Genomic DNA, 25183 nt, shown 5'->3' with positions numbered 1-25183 from the left:
TGGTTTGTTGGAGCTTAGTGCAGAACTTCATCCAAAACAAGGGCCTCCTATAGTTTTTATTTTAACACATCTCAAAACATGGGGAACTGCAGGTACATTATCAACTTCCAAAAGATACTCGTTCCAAGATCAACACTGACCAAATCCAATGAGACCCCACAATTGGTTAGAGGCAGGGAGAGTGGGAAGGAGGCAGTGTGAGATGGTAGAGAGACTCAGAGGGTGAGCAGTGAGGCCCAAGAAGGGGGAAGACTTGACTAGAGCCTTGATGAGGGCTACAGTGGACCAGACTGTGAGTCAGGTGCTCCGAGTCCCAATCTCACAGCCAGTGCCAGTAAGTGGTTTGTCTGATCTTAGAGTCCCATGTATAGAATGAGACTGGGATGAAATCAGGGATTTTCAACTGTTTTCTGCAGTGCTACTCTTCTGGTACTTGAAGGAGGCAAAGCAAAAGTAGGAAGCTGCAAAGGAACTGACTCAGCCCCCACAGAAAGCCTATTCTCAATGTCCCCTCATGTGTGACCGAGGAGGACAGTGAAAAGAAAAGGAAAGAATGTTCTCAGTCTTGCATCTAGGTAGCTGGGACTCAATGACCATTAGAAGATTTGAACAGTTGCAAACTTTTTAAATATTGGCTTATACTTTTTTGGTCAGTAGACCTTTCTCAAAAACCTAGTTACCTTCTTCTCTGTTTGAATCCTCTCCATGTGCTAAAAGCCACATCCATGGTTCTGTCCTGAGACATAGCACTTTTTCCATGTGCTAAAAGCCACATCCATGGTTCTGTCCTAAGACATAGCCCTTTTTCTCAACCTAATTGCAGAGGCCTTGAGGCTGTAATTAGGTTCATGGGAGAGCCACACCTTTAGTCTTAGCCCCCACAGCCATATTGTCCAACTGAAGGGATTTACTGCATGCCAACTTAATCTTCAAGGAGTGGGTGTGATAGGTCATGCTGATTCAGTTTTGTCACCAGACCAAACTGTAATAATCCTGTCACCCAGATAAACAAGTTCTCAGGGTTGTCTGTTACTGGTGAGGATGAGAAGCTGCCTCAAGTTCCTCAGTTTCTAGGTTATCTCTATTCCTTTATTGCTGCTTTCATAAGGACTGATTATCTTATTCTATTCTCTTTTTTTTTTTTTTTAAGATGGAGTCCTGCTCTGTCTCCCAGGCTGGAGTGCAGTGGCCGAATCTCAGCTCACTACAACTTCCACCTCCTGGGTTAAAGCTATTCTCCTGCCTCAGCCTCCCGAGTAGCTGGGATTACAGGCGCACGCCACCACACCCAGCTAATTTGTGTATTTTTAGTAGAGATGGGGTTTCGCCATATTGGTCAGGCTGGTCTCAAACTCCTGACCTCAAGTGATTCACCCACCTTGGCCTCTCAAAGTACTGGGATTACTGGCGTAAGCCCTGGCACCCAGCCTGATTCACTTATTATCTTCTAAAGCTCATCTCTCTTTTTTTTTTGATACCTTATCAAAAGCATATTCTTCAACAATTCTGTTTTCTAGCCCCTTTTCTAGCTTCTAGAGCCACAATCCTATTAACTCATTATCTGTCTCTTAAATGGTCATAGGTCGCAATTTTCTGTTTGTCTCTGCTTGACCAGCATCACATCCTACTAGCCTCTGATAACACTCATCTTGTTGCCTACCACCCAGTCCCTAACCTATGTTTCTCGCTTTAGGTTTTTTATTATGGCAGCACCCTGTTTCTGACACAAATCTTTGTTTCAGCCAAGATAGGCCAGGCTCTGCTTTCGTAACAAGACCTGGAGACCTGAGTGGTATAAACAACTAGAATTTATTTCACCATCCCACTATGTGTGTATTGCCAGCTAGCGGGTGTGGTTGGAGATATGGTGGGTGGGTTGTAGTCAGGCAGGAGCCAAGGCTGATAAAGCAGCTGCCATTTTGAACTTTGCAAGATAGAATAACCTTGCCACAGAGAAGAGAGGAAAAATACACACTGACTCTTAAAATCTCCATCTGGAGGTGACACACACACAGCACTTATACTCACATTTCATTGGCCAAAGCTAGTTACATGGCCACACGTTACTTGAGTGGTTAGGAAACGCAGTCTGACCTTGTGCCCAGGATAGACAGCCAGAATGTCTGTAAACATGCAGAATGGCTGTCACAGTATATGCCATCCACACTAACAGAGGGGAAAATTGAATAGTAAATAAATGACTAATCAAACCAAAGGAAGGCAAAATAAAAGTTCAGGAAGAACATAGATGCTGGATGTGGATGCACTGTCTGTAGCCCCAGCTAATCAGGAGGCTGAGGCAGGAGGATTGTTTGAGCCTAGGAATTTGAGGCTGCAGCGAGCTATGATTGCACCTGTGAATAGCCACTCTACTCTAGCCTGGGCAACATAGCGAGACCCTTTCAATAAAAAAAAGAGAGAGAGAAAGAAGGAGAGAAGAACATAGAGCAGGTAGGAAAATAAAATGTACATATCAAGGTGAAATTCAAATTCAAATATATCAATTATTTGAATTTATTTATTTATTTAATTAGTGTGTTAGCGTTTTATAGAGACAGTCTCACTATGTTGCCAGGCTGGTCTCAAATTTCTGCGTTCAAGCGATCCTCTCACCTCTACCTCCCAAAGTGCTGGGATTACAGGCGTGAGCCACCATGCCTGGCCAATAATTTTTTTTTTTTTTTGGTAATAGAGATGGGGTCTCACCATGTTGCCCAGGCTGGCTTCTTCGAACTCCTGAGCTCAAGCAATCCTCCCACCTTAGCCTCCCAAAGTACTCGGATTATAGGCGTAAGCTGATGCAATGGCTAATAATTTAAAAAAACATAAATCAACTAGATGTTCCAGTTAAATGACAAAGATTGCCAGCCTGGATAAGAAAGAAATACATTACCTTTCATTGATTCTAAGATGCTGTTTTCTACTTTTTGACATTTCTGAAATAGAATTGTGTGATTGTTGTTAGCCATGGCAGACATGATAAAGTTGTTATTGCCTAGGTGTGAACTTGGTCATAACCATATTCAAAAGACAAAGTTACAATAAATTTCATCTAAAGATCTCAACCGGCTTTATTTGAGATTCTAGAATTGGACAAAGATTTGTTGCATAAAATAGAGTAAGTGTTACAATGAGTTGAGCAGAAGGGGTTGGTTTTATGGGAACAAAGAACAAAAAGCAGATTGGTCATTTTAAAGCTACTTTTCTTGTAAGGCAGGACAGGGAAACAGGACAATAGAAAAATGACTGAGAAGTAAACATCAAGCTATTTCAGGCTACCTTTGTGTGTGTATAAGGACTAAAGCAGAGGAAACTTCATTATCATGACAATTGAAACTGGCTTGTTGCCGGGCACAGTGGCTCACACCTGTAATCCCAGCACTTTGGGAGGCTGAGGTAGGCAGATCCCTTGAGCTCAGGACTTTGAGACCAGCCTGGGCAATATGGCAAGACCCCATCTCCACAAAAAAATACAAAAATTAGCCAGGCATGGTGGTGTACACCTGTGGTCCCAGCTGCTCAGGAGTCTGAGGCAGGAGGATCACTTGAGCCGGGGAGGTGGAGGCTACAGTGAGCCATGATCGTACCACTGCACTCCAGCCTAGGGGACAGAGTGAGACCCTGTCTCAAATAAAAAAAAAAAAGAAAAAGAAAGAAAGAAACTGGCTTGTTTGGAAAATTAGCTTTTGTTTCTCCTGATTTCTCAGAAGGTCAGATAACAATTTAGTGTTTGGTGACTTGGAACTTTGATGTAGGTGACTTCATTTTAATTTTTAGTTCAATCTGTTAGGGCCCCTACTACAGGAGTTTAGTTGAAAACAATGGTCTCCTGTAATTTTCACTTCCCACCATTCATATTGTTGTAAGTATAGTTATTGTTGAGCAACCATTGCTGGTTGCTATTCACATTGAATTCAATTGCCATGTAAAATAATTTTTAAAGAGAGATTATGCTATGATTCAGCATTGAAGTGAAAAATTGTCTTAACTGGCATAAAATGACAGAAAAAAGTGTGAGATATGATAAAAAATCTGTGTCTAAATGCTAAAAGAGCAATGTTGATCTGAATAAAGTAAAAATTACAAGTGATAAGCATTATAGATTACATTATAGATTAATTGGCAGCATTTAATCTTTCTCTGCACATACAAAAGTTAGTCAACAATGATTATTCCCAAGATATGATGAAAAATCCTATATCCTGTTTACAGGAGACTAATCTGAAAGAGAATACAGAGACGCTGAGCATAAAAGACTGAAAAAACACAGACGAATCTATGTTTGCTAATTGACTTAAGGAGCAAACTAAAATGAACAAACAGAATATAGAATATTTGAATAATCCAATTAATAAATTTAACCTAATAAATATAGATAGAACACTGCTCTAAGCCAGTAAGAAAAAGCTAATTAGGAAATTCTCATATGCTTGGGAACTAAGAAATACCCTTCTGAAACCAAACAACCTATGGATAAAAGAATCAATTAATTGAAATTAGAAAATATTCTGAGCTGAAAGATATGAAAATATTACATATTAAAGCATCTGTAAAAAATAAAAAACCTGTGTGATGCAGTGAAATTGTGCTTAATGTAAAATCTACAGCCTTAAATGCACATATTTAAATTTAAAAAGGCTGAAAAAGTAATGAGCTATGTATCCATCCATATCAGTCAGGGTCTCAACTGAAAATAGGTGTCACATTCAAATCAGGATAATTCAGTGAGGGTTTATTTAGAGAGGGACAAATTGCAAAGGTGTGGGTGGAATGAAGGGAACCATAAGAGAATGTGCTATTAGTGGAGGAGCTACTACCACTGCTGGCCCCAAAGGGAAATTTCCATAATCTGGAATAAAGAAGAGTCTTGTAGAGCAAACCACCTTGACAGAAGCGTTGACCTTCAGTCAAGGGACATAGCCGGCTCAAAGCAGCCTTGCCAGTGGTTGCCCTGTCTCTACAAAAAAATGCTAAAAATTAGCTGGGTGTGATGGCACATGCCTGCAGTCCTACATGTGAGGCTGAGGTGGGAGAATTGCTTGAGCCCAGGAGGTGGAGGCTGCAGTGAGCCAGGTTTGCCCCGCTGCACTCCAGCCTGGGTGACAGAGTGAGACCCTGTCTCAAACAAAACAAAAAACCTAGCCAGGTGTGGTGGCACATGCCTATAATCCCAGCTACTTGGGAGACTGAAGTGGGAGGATTGCTTAAGGCCAGGAATTCAAGAACAGCCTGGACAACACAGTAAGACCCTATCTTGAAAAAAAGAATAAGAGGAAAAATATTAATAGTAAAACTGACAAAATCAAGAAGAAATATAACACCAAAACAGTTTTATTACAATAAAATATTTATTACAATAAAATAAATAAATAAAAACCTTCTCACAAAGACACCCCAGACCCAGATTTTTTTTCACAGGTGAATTCTGCTTAGTGGTTTATGTTTATTTATTTATATTTTTTAGAGATGGAGTCTCCCTATGTTGCCCAGGCTGGCCTTAGACTCTTGGTTTCCAGTGATCCTCCCACTTCAGACTCCTCAGTAGCTGGGGCTATAGGCACACACCCCTGCCTGAGTTCTAATTAATATTTAAGGAACAAAAAAAACTCATACAATTATTGTATGATAACAGGCAAAGAAGTGGCTAGTATAAGCTGTACGCCAAAACCAACAGAAAAGAAAGTTCTGAGTATTCTCTCTTATGGACGGAGATGAAAATATCCTAAATATAATTCTAGCAAATAATGGACATAGATGTAAATATTCTAAATGAAATTCTAGCAAATAATGACTAACAATATGTAAAAGATTGCACATCATTACCCAGTTGGATTTATTCCAGGAATGTAGACTTGGTTTAATGTTAGAAAAATCAACCTATATAATTTGCCATTAAGAGAAAAATGACATATTCATCATTATAGAGGGAAATTTTCTCTATCTTCTAAAGAGAATTTTAGGCCAGGTGCGATAGCTCACATCAGCCTCACACTTTGGAGGGCTGAGGCAGGTGGATCACCTGAGCTCAGGAGTTTGAGACCAGCCTGGGAATATATCCAAGGAACAGAACAAAAAGCCAGAAACAGACTCACACATATACAGCCACTTCATTTATGAAAAAGGTGCCATTTTAAAGCAATGGAAGAAAGAATGATCTTTCAAATAAATTATGCTTGTATAAATGGGTACCAACATGGAAAAAAAAGAAATGTGGTTTCTCCATCAAAAGTAAATTACATGGCCGGGCACAGTGGCTCATGCCTGTAATCCCAACACTAGGCCAAGGCAGGTGGATCACCTGAGGTCAAGAGTTCGAGGCCAGCCTGGCCAACATGGTGAAACCTCATCTCTACTAAAAATACAAAAATTAGCCAGGCATTGTGGCAGGCACCTGTAATCCCAGCTACTCGGGAGGCTGAGAGGCAGGAGAATCGCTTAAACCCAGGAGGCAGAGGTTGTGTGCAGTGAGCTGAGATCATGCCACTGCACTCCAGCCTGGGTAACAGTGCAAGACTGTCCCAAAAACAAAAAAAAAAAGTAAATTACACAAATATAAATTCTAGGTGAATTAGGGGTCCAAATATAAAAGGCTAAACTATAACACTTTTAGAAGATAACATAAAATAGCTTTATGATCTTTGGATAAAAAATTATAAATAAGACTTCAATAACAAATAAAAATATTGATACATTTGACCACATTAAGAACAAAAACTTCTATTTATATCAAAATATACTATTTGGGAGTGTATTAGTTTATCTATTTCTACATAACACATTGTCCCAAAAGTTAGTGGCTTAAAACATCAATAATAATTTATTATCCCTCTATTATTATTATTATTATTATTTTGAGATGGAGTTTTGCTCTTGTCATCCAGGCTGGAGTGCAATGACATGATCTTGGCTCACTGCAACCTCTGCCTCCTGGTTTCAAGTGATTCTTCTGCCTCAGCCTCTCTAGTAGCTGGGAATATAGAAACACACCATCATGTCTGGCTAATTTTTGTATTTTTTTTAGTAGAGATGGGTTTTCTCCATGTTGGCCAGGCTGGCCTCAAACTCCTGACCTTAGGTTATCTGCCTGCCTCGGCCTCCCAAAGTGCTGGGATTACAGGTGTGAGCCGCTGCACCCGGCTTCTCTTTATTATTTATTATTCTGTGGGTCAGGAATTCAAGGGTGGCTTGAATAGGCAGTTTTGTTTTGTTTTGTTTTGTTTTTTTGAGATGGAGTTTCGCTCTAGTTGCCCAGGCTGGAGTGCAGTGGCACGATCTCAGCTCACCGCAACTTCTGCCACCAGGGTTCAAGAGATTCTCCTGCCCCAGCCTCCCGCGTAGCTGGCATTACAGGCAAACACCACCATGCCCAGCCAATTTTGTATTTTTAGTACAGATGGGGTTTCTCCATGTTGGTCAGGCTGGTCTCGAACTCCCGATCGCAGGTGATCTGCCTGCCTTGGCCTCCCAAAGTGCTGGGATTACAGGCCTGAGCCACCGCCCCCGGCCAACTGGGCAGTTTTAGCTTGGGGTAGCTCATGAGGTTGAGGCCAAATATGAGTGTGGGCTGCAGTCATCTGAAGGCTTTCCTGGAATTGGAGTATCTGCTTACTAAATTGACTCACATGGCTGGCAAGTTGATGCTGCCTGTTGGCAGGAGGCCTCAGTTCCTTTTCACATAGGCCTCTACAAAAGACTGCTTGAGTTACTTCATGGCATGGTGGCTGACTTCCCCAGAGCAAGCAGGTGAAAGCTACAATGCCTTTCATAATCTAGTTTCAAAATAACATATTCATCTCCACCATATTCTTTTGGTCACTGAGACCAGCTTTGATTCATTGTTGGAGGGGACTACACAAGGAAGTAAGAATCACTGAGGGTCATCTAGGAGGCTGGTTACTATAAAGAGTAAAAGGGCAAGTCATGATGCAAAAAAATATATTTATAACACAAGTAACAGACAAAGGCTCATATCAAAAATACATATAGGGCCAGGCACAGTGGCTCATGCCCGTAATTCCAGTGCCTTGGGAGACCTAGGTAGGGGGATCACTTTAGGCCAGGAGTTTGAGACCAGCTTGGGCAACACAGTAAGACTCCCCATCTCTATGATACAGCCTGACAGGTTCTTCTTGCCTGCTGCCCAGAAAAGACAACACACTGAGAATAGCAAGAGTTGCAACAGAGAAAGAGTTTAATTATTTTAAGGCAGCTGAGCAAACGAACCAGAGATATTTCTCAAATCTACCTCCTTGAGAATTTGGAGGCCAGGGTTTTTCAAGGGTAGTTTGGTGGGCAGGGGGCTAGGGAATGGGAAATACTGATTGGTTGGGCTGAGGATAAAATCATAGGGGATTAAAACTGTCTTCTTGCAGTGAGTCAATTCCTAGGTGAGGTCACAAGACCAGTTGAATCTGGCTACTGCATTCCAGCCTGAGTGACAGAGTTGAGCCCTGTCTCTAAAAAAAAAAAAAAAAAAAAAGAACATATAAAGAAGTCCTACAAATCAATAAAAAGGAAAATGAGTATTGAAAAATGAGTAAAAATAAATTTTAAAGTAATTTTAAAAAATGAGTAAAAGACATGAACAGAGGAACTTTATAAAAAATGCAAATGACAAATACATTTTTGGAAGCTACTCCATTTTATTGATTTTATAGAGAAATATGAAAGAAAAGTACAATGAGATACCATTAGACCTCACCACAAGGACTATCATTTAAAAGTCTGAAAATACTAAGTATTGACAGAAATGTAGAACAAAGGAAACTTTGCACCACTGAGTTATGGATCCAGGTAGAGTCAGTCAGTGGCTAGAATGCAAAAGTCTAAAAAATATCTCAAAGACCAATCTTAGGTTGTACAATAGTGATGTTATCTGTAGGAGGGATTGGGGAAGTTATAAATCCTGTGATCCCCAGCTACATGACTCCTGAGCAGTAAGGAATTACAGAAAAGCAAGCTAGGGAACAACAGCTGGTTATTGTTTAACTACACTTACATCTTAGCAGAATTCAGGCCCCTCCCATAACCCTAACCTTGTGGTCTTTCATTAGTCTTACAAAGGCAGTTTTAGTCCCCAGAGGGGGTCAGTTTTGGGAAGGGACTATTATCATCCTTACTTCAATGTTAAATTATAAACTAAAATTCTTCCCATAGTTGGCTTGGTCCATGCCCAGGAATGAGTAAGGGCAGTTAGCTTATAAAGTTAGAAGCAAGATGGAATCTAGTGAGGTTAGAGTTCTCTGTTATAATTGTTGCAGACAGTTCCATCTATGAAAAATTTTTTTAATCAGCTGGACATGGTGGTATGTGCCTGAAGTCCCAGCTAGGTGAGCAGCTGAGGTGGAAGGATTACTTGAGCCCTGGAGTTCAAGTTTATAGTGAGCTAGGATCATGCTACTGCATTGCAGCCTGAGTGACAGAGTGAGCCCCTGTCTCAAAAACAAACAACAACAACAACAAAAAAAAAATAGAGAGAGAAGATATAAAGAACTCCTATCAATCAATAAGGAGGAAACACTATAGAAAAATGAGTAAAAGTAAATTTAAAAGTAATTTTTAAAAATGAGTAACAGACATGAACAGAGGAACTTTACAAAAAAACAATGCAAATGACAAATACATTTATGGAAGTTACTCCATTTTATTAATTTTGTAGAGAAATATGAAAGAAAACCATGATGAGATACCACTAGACCTCACCACGAGGACTATCACTTAAAAGTCTGAAAATACTAAGTATTGACAGAGATGGAGAACAAAGGAAACTCTAATGGACCACTGATAGGAGTGTTAATTGCTACAATCATTTTAGAAAACAGTTTGGCTTCATCTAGTAAAGTTGAAGATACAAACATCTTATGACCTAGTACTTCTCCTAGGAATATACCATGTAGAACTGAGAGCACATATGCACCACTGTTGACAGCAGCACTGTTTATATTAGCCCCTAAGTGAAGGGATGGGCGATGTCCACCAACAGTTGAATGGATAAATTGTGCTACAGTAGTATAGGGAACACTGTAAGTCAGTAAAATGAATGAATTATAGCAACGTGACGAAGAAGCCAGACAAAATAATATACATTGTATGGTTCCATCTAAATGAGTTGAAAAATAGGCAAAATTAAACTAACAGGTACAGGAAAACATGCTTAGGAGGTAAAACTCTACAAACAAGGAAGAATGCAATTTAGCATAATTTCAGAATAATGGTTACCTTTGGGGTTAGGGAGAAGGTTATGATTGCGGGGGAAAGTCAATGGCTTCCAAGGAGCTGACAATGCTGTTCTTGATGTCCATGTGGTTTTATAAATGTTCATTTTCTAATGATTGGTGAAGTTTTTAATGCGTGTTTATGTGTGTGTTTTTTTCTCACAACAAACAAGCAAAAAGTAATAATACAAAAAATTATAGTATTGTAACGGATAAGTATATAAAGCACTTAGCTTAGTGCTTAGTACATGGTAGGAATTCTCCATAGATGAATTTTTTCATTCTCTACATAGTATTAGTAGCTTCTAACTTTATGAAGGAAGTGATGGTATTTGTTTCTGCTCAGCAGCAGGTAACAATCTGTAGAATGAATGCTGTCTCTTTTCTCAGATGGTGAAACTTGGTGGGCAGACAGTAAAATGTTATATTTGCCACCCTTTCTCCATGTCTAGATTTGGACATTAAGATGGTTGGCCAACATTTTGGGTTTGGTCAGGTGTAGTGAATGTAAGCAGGTGCTGAGAGCCACTTGAGAGCAGGGGGAGGGCAAAGGCCCAGATTTTAGTCTTTAGTCCAGCAATCCCTGCACTGAGAGTCACCGTTTGTCTTTGGCCTTCACAGGAATCCACCTCCTGACCATTGGGCTTTAGTAAGTGGTCTCCCGGCTTATGTTGCCCAGAATGGCCTGGTAAGTAATATAACTTTGAAGGGGGAGAGTTTTGGATCACGTGGAAGAAAGAGTGGAAGGATTTCAGATCAAGAAGAGAGTGGAAAAGATGATGGCAAGTGTGGCTCTCTAAAAGCCTAATTCTCTTGTTTCTCTCAATTCAGTTTGCAATTGGTCTAAATGAATGAACAGATAATTGACATTTGAGGAAATATTAAATACATAGATAAATAATCCTTAGGTAGAAAGGTGCATAGTCTTGGCCGGGCACAGTGGCTCATGCCTATAATCCCAGAACTTTGGGGGGTGCTGAGGCAGGTGGATCACATGAGGTCAGGAGCTGGAGACCAGCCTGGCCAACATGGAAGAACTCCATCTCTACTAAAAATATAAAAATTTGCTGGGCATGGTGGCAGGCGCCTGTAATCCCAGCTACTCGGGAGGCTGAGGCAGGAGAATCACTTGAACCCAGGAGGCGGAGGTTGCAGTGAGCTGAGATCATGCCATTGCACTCCAGCCTGGGCAACAGAGTGAGACTCCATCTCAAAAAATAATAATAATAAATAAAACAAAATAAATAGGTCTTAGGCAGGTGGGTTCATAAAAGGAGGTTCCAGGTGGAAGGAAGAACATGGGCAAACAACATGGGCATGGAGGCCTGGAGCAGTGTGCTGTGTATGGTTAAGTGTGGCTGGAGTATTAGATTTTAGACAGGAAGACAGCAAAAGATGAGGCTCAAGAGGGAGGAAGGGGCTAAATTGCAACAGGCCTTGGATGCCTTGTCTAAAAGGTGGGACTTTTTTTTTTTTTTTTGACAGTGTCTCACTCTGTTGCCCAGGCTGGAATGCAGTGGTGAGAATTTGGCTCACTGCAACCTCCGCCTCCTGGGCTCAAGCGATTCTCATGCCTCGGCCACCCGAATAGCTGTGATTACAGGCGTGCACCACCACGCCCAGCTAATTTTTGTATTTTTAGTAGAGAAAGGGTTTTGCCATGTTAGCCAGGCTGGTTTCGAACACCTGGTTTCAAATGATCCACCTGCCTCAGCCTCCCAAAGTGCTGGGATTATAGGCGTGAACCACCATGCTCATCCTTAAAAGATGGGATTTTAATCTACAGGTGACAGGTAGACAAGCAGGAGATTCACATAGTCAATTTTCATTTTAGAAAGATAACTCTGGCAGGGCATGGTGACTCACGCCTGTAATCCCAACACTTTGGGAGGCCGAGGCAGGAGGATCACTTGAGCCCAGGAATTTGAGACCAGCTTGGGCAACATACCAAGACTCCGTCTCTACAAAAAATTAAAAAATTAGCCAGGCATGGTGGTGCACGCCCACAGTCCCAGCTACTCAAGAGGCTGAGACAGGAGTATCCGTTGAGTCCAGGAGTTCCAGGCTGCAGTGAGGTATGATTGCACCACTGCATTCCAGCCTGGGCAACAGAGGGAGACCCTGTCTCTAAAAGAAAAAAATAAAAAGAAAGAAAGAAAAGAAAGATAACTCTAGCAGCTTCCTGGGAAGTGGATCTGAAGGACTAGGACTGCAGGCAAAGTAACCAGAGCATCATTCAAGTAAGAGGTGATGAGAATCTCAGCAAAGGTAGGTGGGGTAAAGAATACTATCATTCTTGCTAACAGCCACTGGGTGCTTACCATGAGTCAGGCACTACCTAAATTTAATACTCACAACAACTTTGACAGAGGCAAGAACACAAGAAGTGGATAATGGGTCAGGTCCAATATTGAGAGGGTGAAGCTGGCAGGGCTTTGTGATTGGTTGTAGGCAGAGAATGGGGAAGAGAGGAGTCAAAGCTAATTTCAGGCTTCTAGACTGGATAGATAGTGCTATCATCATGCTTGGATGTAAGATGACGAGGTCAGTTTCAGACAAGGTAAAACTGTGACATTTTTTAGGAGCAGCTGTCCGGCAGGTAGATGAAGAGACAATTCTGATGCCATGGAGAGAGAGGAGTGTTGGAAGCAGAGATTTGGAAGATATCAGGACCAGATGGTGTTTGAAATTATGTGTGGAGGAAGCCACTTAGGGAGAGGGAGACAGGCAGTGGACTTAGGGTGCAATAATGGAGGTTGTTGGCATCTACAGAGTGGGTGGGAAAGAGGAGTGTGTGATAGAGAAACAGAAGGAAGGTTCAGAGGTGTTTGGAGATCCAGGAGAGGGCAGTGTCATGGAAACCAAGGAAGTGGAAAGTTTCAACAGGGAAGGAAATGATGACATGCAGCAGAGTGAACTGATGAGAGAATTGAAAACCCTCACTGGGTTTGGCACTGAAGAGGTTATTGGTGGCCCCAGTGAAAATGGATTTGGTGGTGAGGTGGAAGCAGAACCAGCATGTGGTTTGCTGAGTAGTGGATGGGTAACAAGAAGGTAAAGAATGCAAAAGAAAAGAGGAGAATGCCTGGGTGGTTGCTGTGGGGACCATGGATGCAGGAAGGATTTCATTTTCAAGCATGAGAGAGACACCAGCATGCTCACAGATGGAGAGGAAAGAGGGCTCCAAGAACTCTGAGATCAGGAGACAATGACATTAACTGATAGAGCTGGTCAAAGGAGAGGTCAGAAGGCTGGTGCAGTGAGCAGGCAGTCCTTGGACAGGAGCAGGTACAACCTGCTCTCTGAGACCACAGACAGCCCACTCCTGTGTTGTCAGGCAGGGTCGCTACCAGCCCAGATGGAGCATTTTTGAGAACTAGAAGGCACCGTTTCTCAATGGATGACTAAAGAAAGGTCAAGGTCATGGCGCTGCAAGCAGATCACAGGATGGATTTCAGCTCCCAGTTGCCCCTCAGCCAGATGCCTGTGTGCAGTTCACACATTACACAACCGTACACAGTGGCCCCACAGTGCTCTGGGGAGATCAGATAAGTGTCATCTGATCCCTTACCAGTAGGGTAAACTGGTTCAATTTTCAAGAGAGGAATCTAGCAATATAGAACCAGAGCTACAACACCTTTCATTTATTATTCTACTTTGGGGTTTATACGCCAAGGAAAAACCCCTACCTGCCCAAACAAAACAGAACCTAAATGTAGTTGAGTCAAATATATTTAGAGTAGCATTATTTATTTTATTTTATTATTTTATTTTATTTTATTTTATTTTGAGACAGGGTCTCACTCTGTTGCTAAGGCTGGAGTACAGTGGCACGATCTTGGCTCACTGCAACCTCTGCCTCCCAGGTTCAAGTGATTCTCCCACCTCAACCTCCAGAGTAGCTGGGATTACAGGCGCACGCCACCACTGCTGGTTAACTTTCGTATTTTTAGTAGAGATACTGTTTCACCACATTGGCTGGGCTGCTATTTATATTAACTTAAAGACCATGGATACAACCCAAATAAGCAAGAAAAGGGGAACAACAAAATGGGATATCCTCCAGCTGCTAGTAATGACAAGTTGTAGCCTTAACTTTTTCAAAGCTTAGAAATGATTCAAGAGTGGAGCAAATCATAAAAAGTAATGTTTATAAGGTTACTTTTCTGTCTAGTAGCCTCAGTTAATAATTCAAAACTGTCTCGACTATGTCTACCTGATGAAAAGAATGTGAATGCCTTGGACAAGAACATGGTGTTTCTGAAAATGGTATACAGTGCTTCACTGCTCACCCTCTCAGGCCTAATCACACCTTCATTATTCCCCTTCACTGCTCTCAGATTTGCAACATCATGAATGCGCCTACGGAGGACTTTTTTGCATTTCAGGTAAGTCATTTTTTTATTTGCAGTCTTAGTCATATGATTTTTTTTTCTTCCCCAAAGAGCATTAGAATACATTAGAATCCACCTACTCTGCTGGAAAGCAGCCTCAACAAAGTGAAAATATGACAGGATAAAAGTCCTGTGCCAATGGAAATGGGGACAGAGTTAACTGGGTAATTTCCAAGGTCCTTTTCAGTTTTAACATTCACTCCCTTTGCTTTCTGGCCTCAGGATCTATTTTTCCCCCCACTAGATATACAATATTTAATATACAAAAGCTCCAAAGTTTCATGATCAGATTCAGACATTAAAGTTGTATTTCAATAAATATAATCAAAATGCCACTTTGCCAGGTGTTTTGTTGTTGTTGTTGTTTTCTTTTTTTTTTTTTTTTTTTTTGAGAGGGTCTCACTCTGTTGCCCAGGCTGGAGTGTAATGGTGCAATCATAGCTCATTGCAGCCTCAACCTCGTAGGTTCAAGCAAAACTCCTGCCTCAGCCTGCCAATTAGCTAGACTACAGGTGTCCACCACTATGCCTGACTGGCCTCAGCACCTTTGCTTATGCTGTTCCCTATCATCTTCTGTTCAAATCCTGTTCTACCACCTCCTATTGAAATCCTCTCTGCCCTTCAATGACAACCTCAAATGCTACTACTTCTATTAAGTTTTATTATGATTCCTCTGGCTGAATATAATTTGTCTCCTTGGTTTTTTTTTTTTTTTTTTTTTTTTTGAGACAGAGTCTTGCTCTGTCACCCAGGCTGGAGTGCGGTGGCGCGATCTCGGCTCACTGCAAGCTCCGCCTCCCAGGTTCACGCCATCCTCCTGCCTCAGCCTCCCGAGTAACTGGGACTGTAGGCGCCCGCTACTACGCCCGGCTAATTTTTTGTATTTTTAGTAGAGGTGGGGGCTCGCCATGTTGACCAGATTGGTCTCGAACTCCTGACTGCAGGTGATCCACCCACCTCGGCCTCCCAAAGTGCTGGGATTACAGGCATGAGCTACCGCACCTGACCTTCCATTTGATTTTGTCTTTTTTTTTTTTTTTTAAACAAATGTTTCATGGAAGATATCTTCTGTGAAGGCATTGGCAAAATGTTAACACTTGCTACAGTGGTGGGCCAGACAGGCATAGTGTTTGTCTCCATGAAGCTCATGATTGCATGGGGAAAGAGACACCGAGTGGTGATTAGGAGAAGGGCAGAGGGGAGAGGAGGGGCATAGCTGGAGATTCTGACAATCTGGGAGGAATCAAGAAATATGTCCCCAAAACTTATGTTTGGACAGTAGAGAGAGGGGAGAAGATTGCAGGAAAGAGATGGCTTATTGGAAGGAACTAGAATAAGCCAACAAATCTGAATGAGAAATTGAGGGAGACTGGCAGGAGAAGATTCTAGAGAGGTGGACAGAGACCAAATCCTGCAGGGCCTGGAAAGGCACACCAAGAAACTTGCGTCTCTTACGTATTTTCTTTATGTCATCTTTTATTATTCTTGTGTCCGTGTCAGACTAATTCTTCTTAGTAAAATGTGACTTCCTTTGGTCAAGGTTGGGTCTTATCTTTCTTGATATCCTCAGCTCTGGGGGCCCTGTCACTACTGATTTGGTTTAGCATGCTAGGCTAAACAAATAAAAGAAAAACAAATCATTATCAATCAGGAAATAATTCAGAAGGAAATAAAAATGACTCAGAAAAGTCAGAATTATTTTTTTCTCCTTCAAGAACATTATGAAAAAGCTTAGACAGAAAACAGTTCCAAAGTTAAAATTGCACTTCATGTGTTGTGATTTTGACCACATCAACGCGCCAAGCCTGAAGACTTGCTGAGAGTTGCGAACCTGACCACAACCACAGCAGAACATAGTCTTTACTCAAGTCATCCACTTGATTGCAGTTTAACTACATTAGTAAAGCAAATTTAATCTTGTTTTTAGATTCTGGTCTTCCTCCTCCAACTCATACTCCATAAAGTAGCCTGAATAATGTTGTTTTTTGTTTGTTTGTTTTTGTTTTTGTTTTTTTGAGATGGAGTTTCATTCTTGTTGCCCAGGCTGGAGTGCAGTGGCACAGTCTCGGCTCACCACAACCTCTGCCTCCTGGGTTCAAGCGATTCTGCTGCTTCAGCCTCCTGAGTGGCTGGGATTACAGGCATGCGCCCCCATTCCCAGCTAATTTTTTATTTTTAGTAGAGACAGGGTTTCACCATGTTGGTCAGGCTGGTCTTGAACTCCCGACCTCAGGTGATCTGCCTGCCTTGGCCTCCCAAAGTGCTGGGATTACAGGCGTAAGCCACTGCGCCCAGCCCCTGAATAATGTTTTTAAGAAACATAGGTTGGGCCAGGTGCAATGGTTCACACCTGTAATCCCAACACTTTGAGAGACCGAGGCGGGCAGATTACCTGAGGTCAGGGGTTCGAGACCAGCCTGGTCAACATGGTGAAACTCCGTCTCTACTAAAAATACAAAAATTAGCAGAGTGTGTTAGTGGGCACCTGTAATCCCAGCTACTCGGGAGGCTGAGACAGGAGAATCGCTTGAACCCAGGAAGCAGAGGTTGCAGTGAGCCAAGATAGTGCCACTATACTCCTGCCTGGGCGACAGAGCAAAACTCTGTCTCAACAAAAAACAAAAAACATAGGTTGAATCAGTGACTTCTTTGCTTAAAAATGTTTAATGGTGTTCCCTTTCATTTTCAATAAAATCTGTCTTTTTATCATGGCCTTCAGAGGGAAGGGATTCCATGAAGATTAGGTAGAGTGCTGGGGGCAGCCAGGTCTGAGTTCAATACAACCTTGTGCTCTTCAGGCAGTATTCTGCATCCTTTTGAAGACACTCTCTCACCAGGTGCTGAGACAGCTGTTTTACTTTCCAGTGTTATTTAAATAATAACAATTATCATCTCACCATGTTAAGAATCTTGAAACTTCAGGACTGGAAGACTCACCTACTCCAGGAAGCCTTCCTTGACTTCCTTTTCTCCTCTGGCTCCCATAGTTCCATAATGTAACTCTCTTAGAGAACTTCCCACACTGCAGTGTAATTGCTTACTTACCTTACAGATTATGAGCAACCTGAGGACAAGATCTGTGCCTTGGCTTCCTCAGTTTCTAGCTCAGTTTCTTGCACATTCTAAATGTTTGATGAACCAATGGATATATATATATATATATATATATATATATATATATATATATTTGAGATGGAGTCTCTGTCTGTTGCCCAGGCTGGAGTGCAGTGGCATGATCTCAGCTCACTGCAACCTCTGCCTCCTGGGTTCAAGCAATTCTCCCATCTCAGATTCCCGAGTAGCTGGGATTACAGGAGCATGCCACCACATCTGGCTAATTGGCTAATTTTTGTATTTTTAATAGAGACAGGGTTTTACCATGTTCTCCAGGCTGGTCTCAAACTCCTGACATCAAGTGATCTGCCTGCCTCGACTTCCCAAAGTGCTGGGATTATAGGTGTGAGCCGCCATGCCTAGCCTCACCAAAGGCATCTTATAATTGATCAAGAACTTCATTTGTTCAGTGAGGCACATATTCTTTCCATTCTATAGATAAGAAAATTGAGGCCCCAGGAGAGGAAATGAAGTGCTAAAAGTAACATAGGAAGTCAGGGCAAGAGGCAAAATGTGCAGGTTATATCTAGATTATTAATTCAACGTCACAAGAATCATAGCATTGCCCTTTTAAGCCAGTACCCTGCCACTGCCTCCCATATCTGAAAGAGAAACACTACCTCTCTGGGATGTTCTGCACACCGTTACATCCCCGTAACACACTGCCTGACACGCACTGGCCCTGACATCTGAGGAGTGAACACAAAATGGCTACTTGGCTTAAGGAATTCCAACCAGATGGGTTATTTCTCATGGTAGTTGTCAGTAATTAAACTCATGCAAAATCCAACAAACTCCATCCTCTTGCCACCTCTTCTCAGCCAGTCAGGGTCATGATGTACGGTGAAATCTATCATCGTTGGCTCTGTGGCCTGGAACAAGAGGAAACCTAATCTAGCCCTTCTCTTGTAGAAAGAACCTCTGGATGAGTCTGGATGGATGATTAAAAATGTGCTTGCAATGCCGATTGTGAACAAGAAGGAAGAAATTGTTGGAGTGGCCACATTTTATAATCGTAAAGATGGGAAGCCCTTTGATGAAATGGATGAGACGCTCATGGAGGTATGGCTTGCTAGGAGGCCTTTTGCTGTTGGGATTCAGAGTCAGCTTGCTGGGGGAGGCTGGATGTCACTGCTCTATCACATGGGGCAGCAACCTCGTTGCTATAATCCTGACTCTGCCTCATCAACCACTTTCTTCACTCTCACTTCTGTACTGCACCGATGTGCTGTCAGAGAAATCCACATTTCCTTTTTTAAAAATGTAATCAAGCTGAGCATGGTGGCTTACACCTGTAATCCTAGCACTTTGAGAGTTTGAGGCAGATGAATCACTTGAGCCCAGGAATTCAAGACCAGCATGGCCAACCGGGCAATATCCTATATCTACAGAAAGTTAAAAAACGATTAGCCAGGCATGGTAGTGCATACCTGTGGTCCTAATTACTCAGGAGACTGAAGCAAGAGGATCACTTGAGCCCAAGGGGTCAAAGCTGCAGTGAGCCATGATTGTGACATTGCACTCCATCCTGGGTGACAGAGCAAGACCCTGTCTCAAAAAAATAAAAATTAAAAAATATTAACAAACTTTACTTTTTAGAGTAGTTTTAGGTTCTTAGCAAAATTGAGCAAAAAGTACAGAGTTCCTAGACATCCCCTGTCCCCACATATGCAAAAACACATTCTCTTTTTGTGAAGTTATTACACATAAGAATGGTGCTTTATGTATGTTAGTGCTTTACTTACAGTGTGGTCACATCCATTCCTTTATCTTAGCCTTAAAAGAACTCTGCAAGGTGGGCAGCACACAGCTTATCAAACCCATTTTATAGCTGAGAAAACAGAGGCCTAGAAACTGTTGCTATGAGTTTTAGAGTCAAGATTAAACTTAGGTGTTCTGTCTCTGATTCCTCCTTTCTTTCTTTTTCAGTCTTTGACTCAATTTCTGGGCTGGTCTGTTTTAAATCCTGACACCTATGAGTCAATGAATAAACTTGAAAATCGGAAGGATATTTTCCAGGACATAGTAAAATATCATGTGAAGTGTGACAATGAAGAAATTCAGAAAATCTTGGTGTGTAATGTTCTTTACTTGTTTCTACTCTAATACAGACTGCGTCTCAGAGATGTGGCCAGATTAAGGCAAAACTTGCAACTCCATCAGGGCACAGCCTGGGCGTGGGTTTGTGCATTGTTGTATTCCTTCCTGCCTAGCACAGGGATGCAGCAGCCCTCAACATTGAATGAATGAATGAATGAATGAATGAGTGCATGAGCAGATGAGTGCCTGAGAGTGGTACATAATAACTGCACTGTGTGGCCTGGGGACAGCTGTTCCTTGCAGAAACACCTCATTCTTGGGGTCAGATGTTGGCTTGACAGCTCTAGAAACTCCATTTTTCACTGTGCTCAGGGATGACTTGGTACTGGAGACAGAGTCAACCAGCCATAGCCCCTACTCTGAGAGGAAGCTTTATCTGGAAGACCAGTGGACAATTATCAGTTTCTCGGAGCCTCCCTCCTGTGGGGTCAGCTCACTAAAAAGACCCTATTAAGTTGGGTGCAGTGGCTTACACCTATAATCTCAGCACTTTGGGAGGCCAAGGTGGTCAGATCACTTGAGCCCAGGAGTTTGAGACCAGCCTGGGCAACATGGCGAGACCCTGTCTCTACCAAAAAAAACCCCACAAAAATTAGTCAGGCATGGTGGTGTGTGCCTGTAGTCCCAGCTACTCGGGAGGCTGAGGTGGGAGGATCACCTGAGCCCATGGAGGTCGAAGGCTGCAGTGAGCCATGATTGCCACACCACGCTTCAGCCTGGCCGACAGAGTGAGACCAGAAAAAAAGAAAAAATAAAGACAGGCTAATGTTTTTAGAGGGCATTTCTTAACCTGGGAAGATACCACAACAAATTTGAGGATTTCATTCCAATAACTGTTAAATTCAGAAGAGAAAACATCCAGTTCGAATAAATTGTCTCATGGTTTGCTTGACTCAGTCCACAGTTTCAGCCAAAGAATGGGTATGTGCAACCTATTGGGGCACAGCCTTGGTGAACCAGTTACAAGTTAACAAATTCTGCTCTGGGTCAAGAAATCAGGAGCAAGTAACTAGGTCCAGTTTCCCCTCCTCTGGCACATGGGGACATAGGCCCACAGAGAGAAGGAACTTGCCTCAAGTTACACAGTAAATGAGAGGAAGAACCAGGACTGTGTCCAAGGCCTCCTTACTCCCAGTCAGTAATAATAACAATGAAACTATCAACAACAACATTAATTTATGTTAGTGCTCACTATGCGCTAAGCACTGTGCTAAGTGCTTTATATGGATTATTTAATTTTACATATGTTACTTAAGAATGACTTTGCACAATTGAATTTTAATTCACCAGTTAGGTATGTTTATTATCCTCAACTTACAGATGAGGAAACTGAAGATCAGAAGCACTAATAACACTGCTAGTAAGTGGTAGAGCTTGAATTTGAATGCAGGTCTCTATGGCTCTAAAGCCCAGGACCTTGTGCATCAATGGATGTTAAATGGAATCCTCTTTGAGCTGGTGGTTCTGTTGCAAGGACTTTGGAGGAAGGAGATAAATGGGAATGGAAACGTGGAGGCATGTTGTAACCTATTTTTTTCCCCCTGCCATTTTGGGTCCTGGCAGAAAACCAGAGAGGTGTATGGGAAGGAGCCGTGGGAATGTGAGGAAGAGGAGCTGGCTGAGATCCTGGTGAGCTGAACCGGGGCAGCACAAGACCCGATGTATAACAAGTGCAAAGTGCTCCTGAGCATGCAGGGGTTTCTCTTTGCAGAGCATGTTCCCCATCACTCTGTTCTGATCCTTCCAGCAGACCCAGGATGGGGACAGGGCTGGACAGGAGGTGGGCACCCAGAAACACTTCATGTTTCCAAATCAGTTGGCTCTATTCCTTATACAGCAAGCGGAGCTGCCAGATGCAGATAAATACGAAATTCATAAATTTCACTTCAGTGACTTGCCCCTAACAGAACTGGAGCTGGTAAAATGTGGAATACAGATGTATTATGAGCTCAAAGTGGTGGATAAATTTCACATTCCACAAGAGGTGAGGTCAAAACAAATATATTTGATTTCCCTTTTTAATTTTCTTTCTTGCTTGCTTTAAAAAAAAGACTCAGTCTGTAAACTATCTTAAAAAGAGTTTACTCTCAGTATTTAGGATTTAAAGAATTAGTCACATTGCACAGATGAGTCATTTATAAGAAAAGAGACACGCTGTTCCTCTGTGTTCTGTGAAGTGTGATGTTTTGGGTGCGCTGGTTTCTTGCAGTGGGTTCTGAGGTACTAAGCTCTGAAGGCTGAGAATAGATGTGCTGCAAAAAATTGGTTCTATAGTTAAATGAGGGCAGAAAATGTGGGCTAAACCAATTTAAACAGGGCTCATTCCCTGCAGGATTCCTTACTAAGGTTTGCTGTGAGTCTCGGGTCATGGGGGACGGCAGAGAAGGTATGTATGGGAGGCAGTGGGATATGGTGTGCAGAATTGCCTGAACTTGTTTGATTTTAGTTAAAGCAGTGGTTCTCAAAGTGTTGCCCCAGACCACATCCACACCACCTAAGAACTTACCAGAAATTCACATTCTTCTTTTTCTCTCTCTCCTCTTTCTCTCTCTCTCTCACACACACACACACACTCCCAGCTCTGATAAATCAGAAACTGTTTTAACAAGTCCTCCAAGTGAGTCTCATGCACACGCAAGTTTGAGAACCACTGGATAAAAGAGTCCTTTTGTTTTTTTTTTTTTTTTCCCCTGTAGGGCCCCTGTTAGCTTCTCCAAGGACAGTTGCTCTCCAGGGCACAGTTCGGGAATTACTGATGAAGATCAGTCAGAGGAATGATGCATGCTCACCTCATTTCCTAACAACAACAACAACAACAACAACATCTTCTTAGTATTTAGCATTTAGTATTTGCAAAGCACTTTCGCAGCATGATTGCATCTAGTACAAGTTCTCACCTCCCGGTCCAAGGATGGGGTTAGAGTACCTCAAACCTCAAAAGAGAGGGCCATGGGCCATGCCTTCTTCATATTTTTGTTATTCCAACCCTCTCATGAGACCATTTAGGTGTGTCCTGCCTCACTGATGTGCATGTGTTCACAGGCCCTGGTACGGTTCATGTACTCCCTGAGTAAGGGCTACCGCAAGATCACCTACCACAACTGGCGGCACGGCTTCAACGTGGGGCAGACCATGTTCTCCCTGCTGGTGGTATGGCGGGGCCGGTGGGACTGGTAGGGTGGGCTTGCATCACACTAGACAATCTCATGCAGACTCTACATGGTAGCAACAGCATTGTTCTTCTTTCTCTATTTACTGTCTTTTAAGAATTATGTGAAAGCAGTACAGGCTTAGTGTAAAAGGATTCCAAGAATAGAGACACATATAAAATAAAAAGTGAAAGAAAGCTGCAGGCTACCCCCAACCTCAGTCAGGTTATTTGGGGGTAACCATGTCACAAGTATAAAAGTAGTTCAACAGGGCCGGGTGCGGTGGCTGATGCCTGTAATCCCAGCACTTTGGGAGGCAGAGGCGGGTGGATCATGAGGTCAGGAGTTCAAGACCAGCCTGGCCAAGATGGTGAAACCCCATCTCTACTAAAAATACAAAAATTAGCTGGGCATGGTGGTGGGCACCTGTAATCCCAGCTACTTGGGAGGCTGAGGCAGAGAATTGCTTGAACCCGGGAGGCGGAGGTTGCAGTGAGCCAAGATCGCGCCACTGCACTCCAGCCTGGCGACAGAGTGAGACTCTGTCTCAAAAAAAAAAAAAAAAAAAAAAAAAATTCAACAGTTCAATTGGTCATTGGTTATAGTCTTTGTTTGTGGCATAATGACAATTAGGAACATATTTCATTTTTAAATGGCCTGTTATAAAGAGAGATCCATTTCTGTACTTAGCCTGGCAATGCAAGTCATAGTAATCTGGAAATCCACTTAAAATAAATAAATAAATAAAGATTAGAAAACTTTGGAATAGAAAAGTTTGCCATTCACCATTCAAGATGCCTGCAAACCACCTGTTAGCTGCTCCCATAAACACATCATGTGTTCTTTTCCCCAGAGAAATTTTCTGAAATTTCCTTAAATTGTGGCAGTGTCTAGAGAAACAGCAGTATCAGCCACCTTTAAATTAAGCTTCCTGTAGTACTAAAATCAGAGAAAAGATAAGTGCAACATTCAGTTTTGTTCAGCCTCATACGCAAGACCCAACAAGGACAAAGAGGAGGTCTAAAGCTGCATCATGTTCCATTAGGTGTTTCCATGAATCTTCTCATCCACTTTTTACAGAGTTGCTTCTACTTGTCTGAACACTGGGAGGCCTGATTGACTATAAAATCCAAGATTTCCCTCTAATGTATAATCAGCTTTAAATTCCCCATAACTGGTACCCCTCTACCAGCAAGAGTGAGCCCCCAGAAGCCCCACTGGAAACTTTCCTCAGTAGACACCAACTTATCTTCATCTATTTTGAGATCGGTAGTAATTTTGGTTATTGATTGCTTTGGCCTCTGATTGTGGGAGTTGTTATGGGAACTTTCAGGGGCAAGCTATTTGGGAGCAGGAGTGAGCCTGGCCAAATAACAAGTTCTGAACCCTCAGGGAGAGAGAACAGAGTAAGCAAACCCAATATAAGCCCTTGGGGACTGGAAAAGAGGCCACCTAGCGGTGCTTGAACAGAGTTCAGTTAAGTTTGTCCACTCATAAGTCTGCATAGCTCCTGAACAGGGTCCAGTGGGACACTTACTTTTTTGTGGTCCCTTCATAGCATACTGTAAGGTTGCATAACCACATTTAGTGGAAAGAAACTTTACTGGATTTAATCCAGTGACATCCTACAAGCAATTTACCCACATAGGTAGTCTCCAGGTCTTGACTGCACAATACCTGAAAGCAGGATATACCTTTTGTAGGCATCACTTAGATGGGTTTTCTATATCTGGCAGTCATTAGGTTATTAATTAGAAAGGTCAGAGTACTGTTTCTTTCATGATGGCAGAGAAGGCTTGATCTATGATCCCTGTCTAGGATGCCATCTGTTTCTGTGGAAAACCTTCCCTGGTTAGCTTTACCTGAAGGAGTCCAACAGGTGTATACGTCCAGGAACCTGGAAGGACCTTTTGAATTGAGAGATGTAGATCCAAGACTCAAGGCCCTAAAGTTTTGCAGTAGAGAAGAACTTGGTATGGTGGCGTCCAATGGAGTTCAAGAGCAGGCTTCCTTTGGTGTAATTTCCAAAAGACCTAATCTCCGGGTTCTAGATCATGAAAGATCTCGTTGTCATCAATTGGTGGGTCACAAAGGGCTTCTTTAACCTGATGAAAATATGCTTTGGCATCATGCACTAAAGTCCTGCACTACTGAGTCATGTCAGAGTCTATAAAAGTGGAAGATAAATAAGGTTCTGTTATCAGGGCATACA

The 25183-nt window shown here is 42.3% G+C and overlaps 1 protein-coding gene and 1 long non-coding RNA gene across 2 annotated transcripts in view; one reads left to right on the top strand and one right to left on the bottom strand.

Moving 5' to 3' along the window:
- PDE6A (phosphodiesterase 6A) overlaps window positions 1-25183 on the top strand; it is an 87837-nt gene that overhangs the window by 30494 nt on the left and 32160 nt on the right. Inside the window, exons 7-13 of the mRNA XM_024247163.3 lie at window positions 10836-10902; window positions 14555-14602; window positions 18635-18784; window positions 19652-19795; window positions 21386-21451; window positions 21660-21806; window positions 22865-22972. Of these exons, the coding sequence (XP_024102931.3) occupies window positions 10836-10902; window positions 14555-14602; window positions 18635-18784; window positions 19652-19795; window positions 21386-21451; window positions 21660-21806; window positions 22865-22972 (730 nt within the window). The remainder of the gene's footprint in view (window positions 1-10835; window positions 10903-14554; window positions 14603-18634; window positions 18785-19651; window positions 19796-21385; window positions 21452-21659; window positions 21807-22864; window positions 22973-25183) is intronic.
- On the bottom strand, window positions 21889-25153 carry LOC129059575 (uncharacterized). Its single transcript, XR_008525556.1, has 2 exons — window positions 24834-25153; window positions 21889-22074 (listed from the first exon to the last, which is right to left on the bottom strand). It is a non-coding gene; the product is annotated as an uncharacterized LOC129059575 (long non-coding RNA).

The sequence above is a fragment of the Pongo abelii genome, chromosome 4 (assembly GCF_028885655.2).
Source record: "Pongo abelii isolate AG06213 chromosome 4, NHGRI_mPonAbe1-v2.0_pri, whole genome shotgun sequence".
Classification (NCBI taxonomy): Eukaryota; Metazoa; Chordata; class Mammalia; order Primates; family Hominidae; genus Pongo; species Pongo abelii.
The sequence above is the reverse complement of the archived record's forward strand: the minus strand, read 5'-3'. Positions and strand labels throughout refer to the sequence as shown.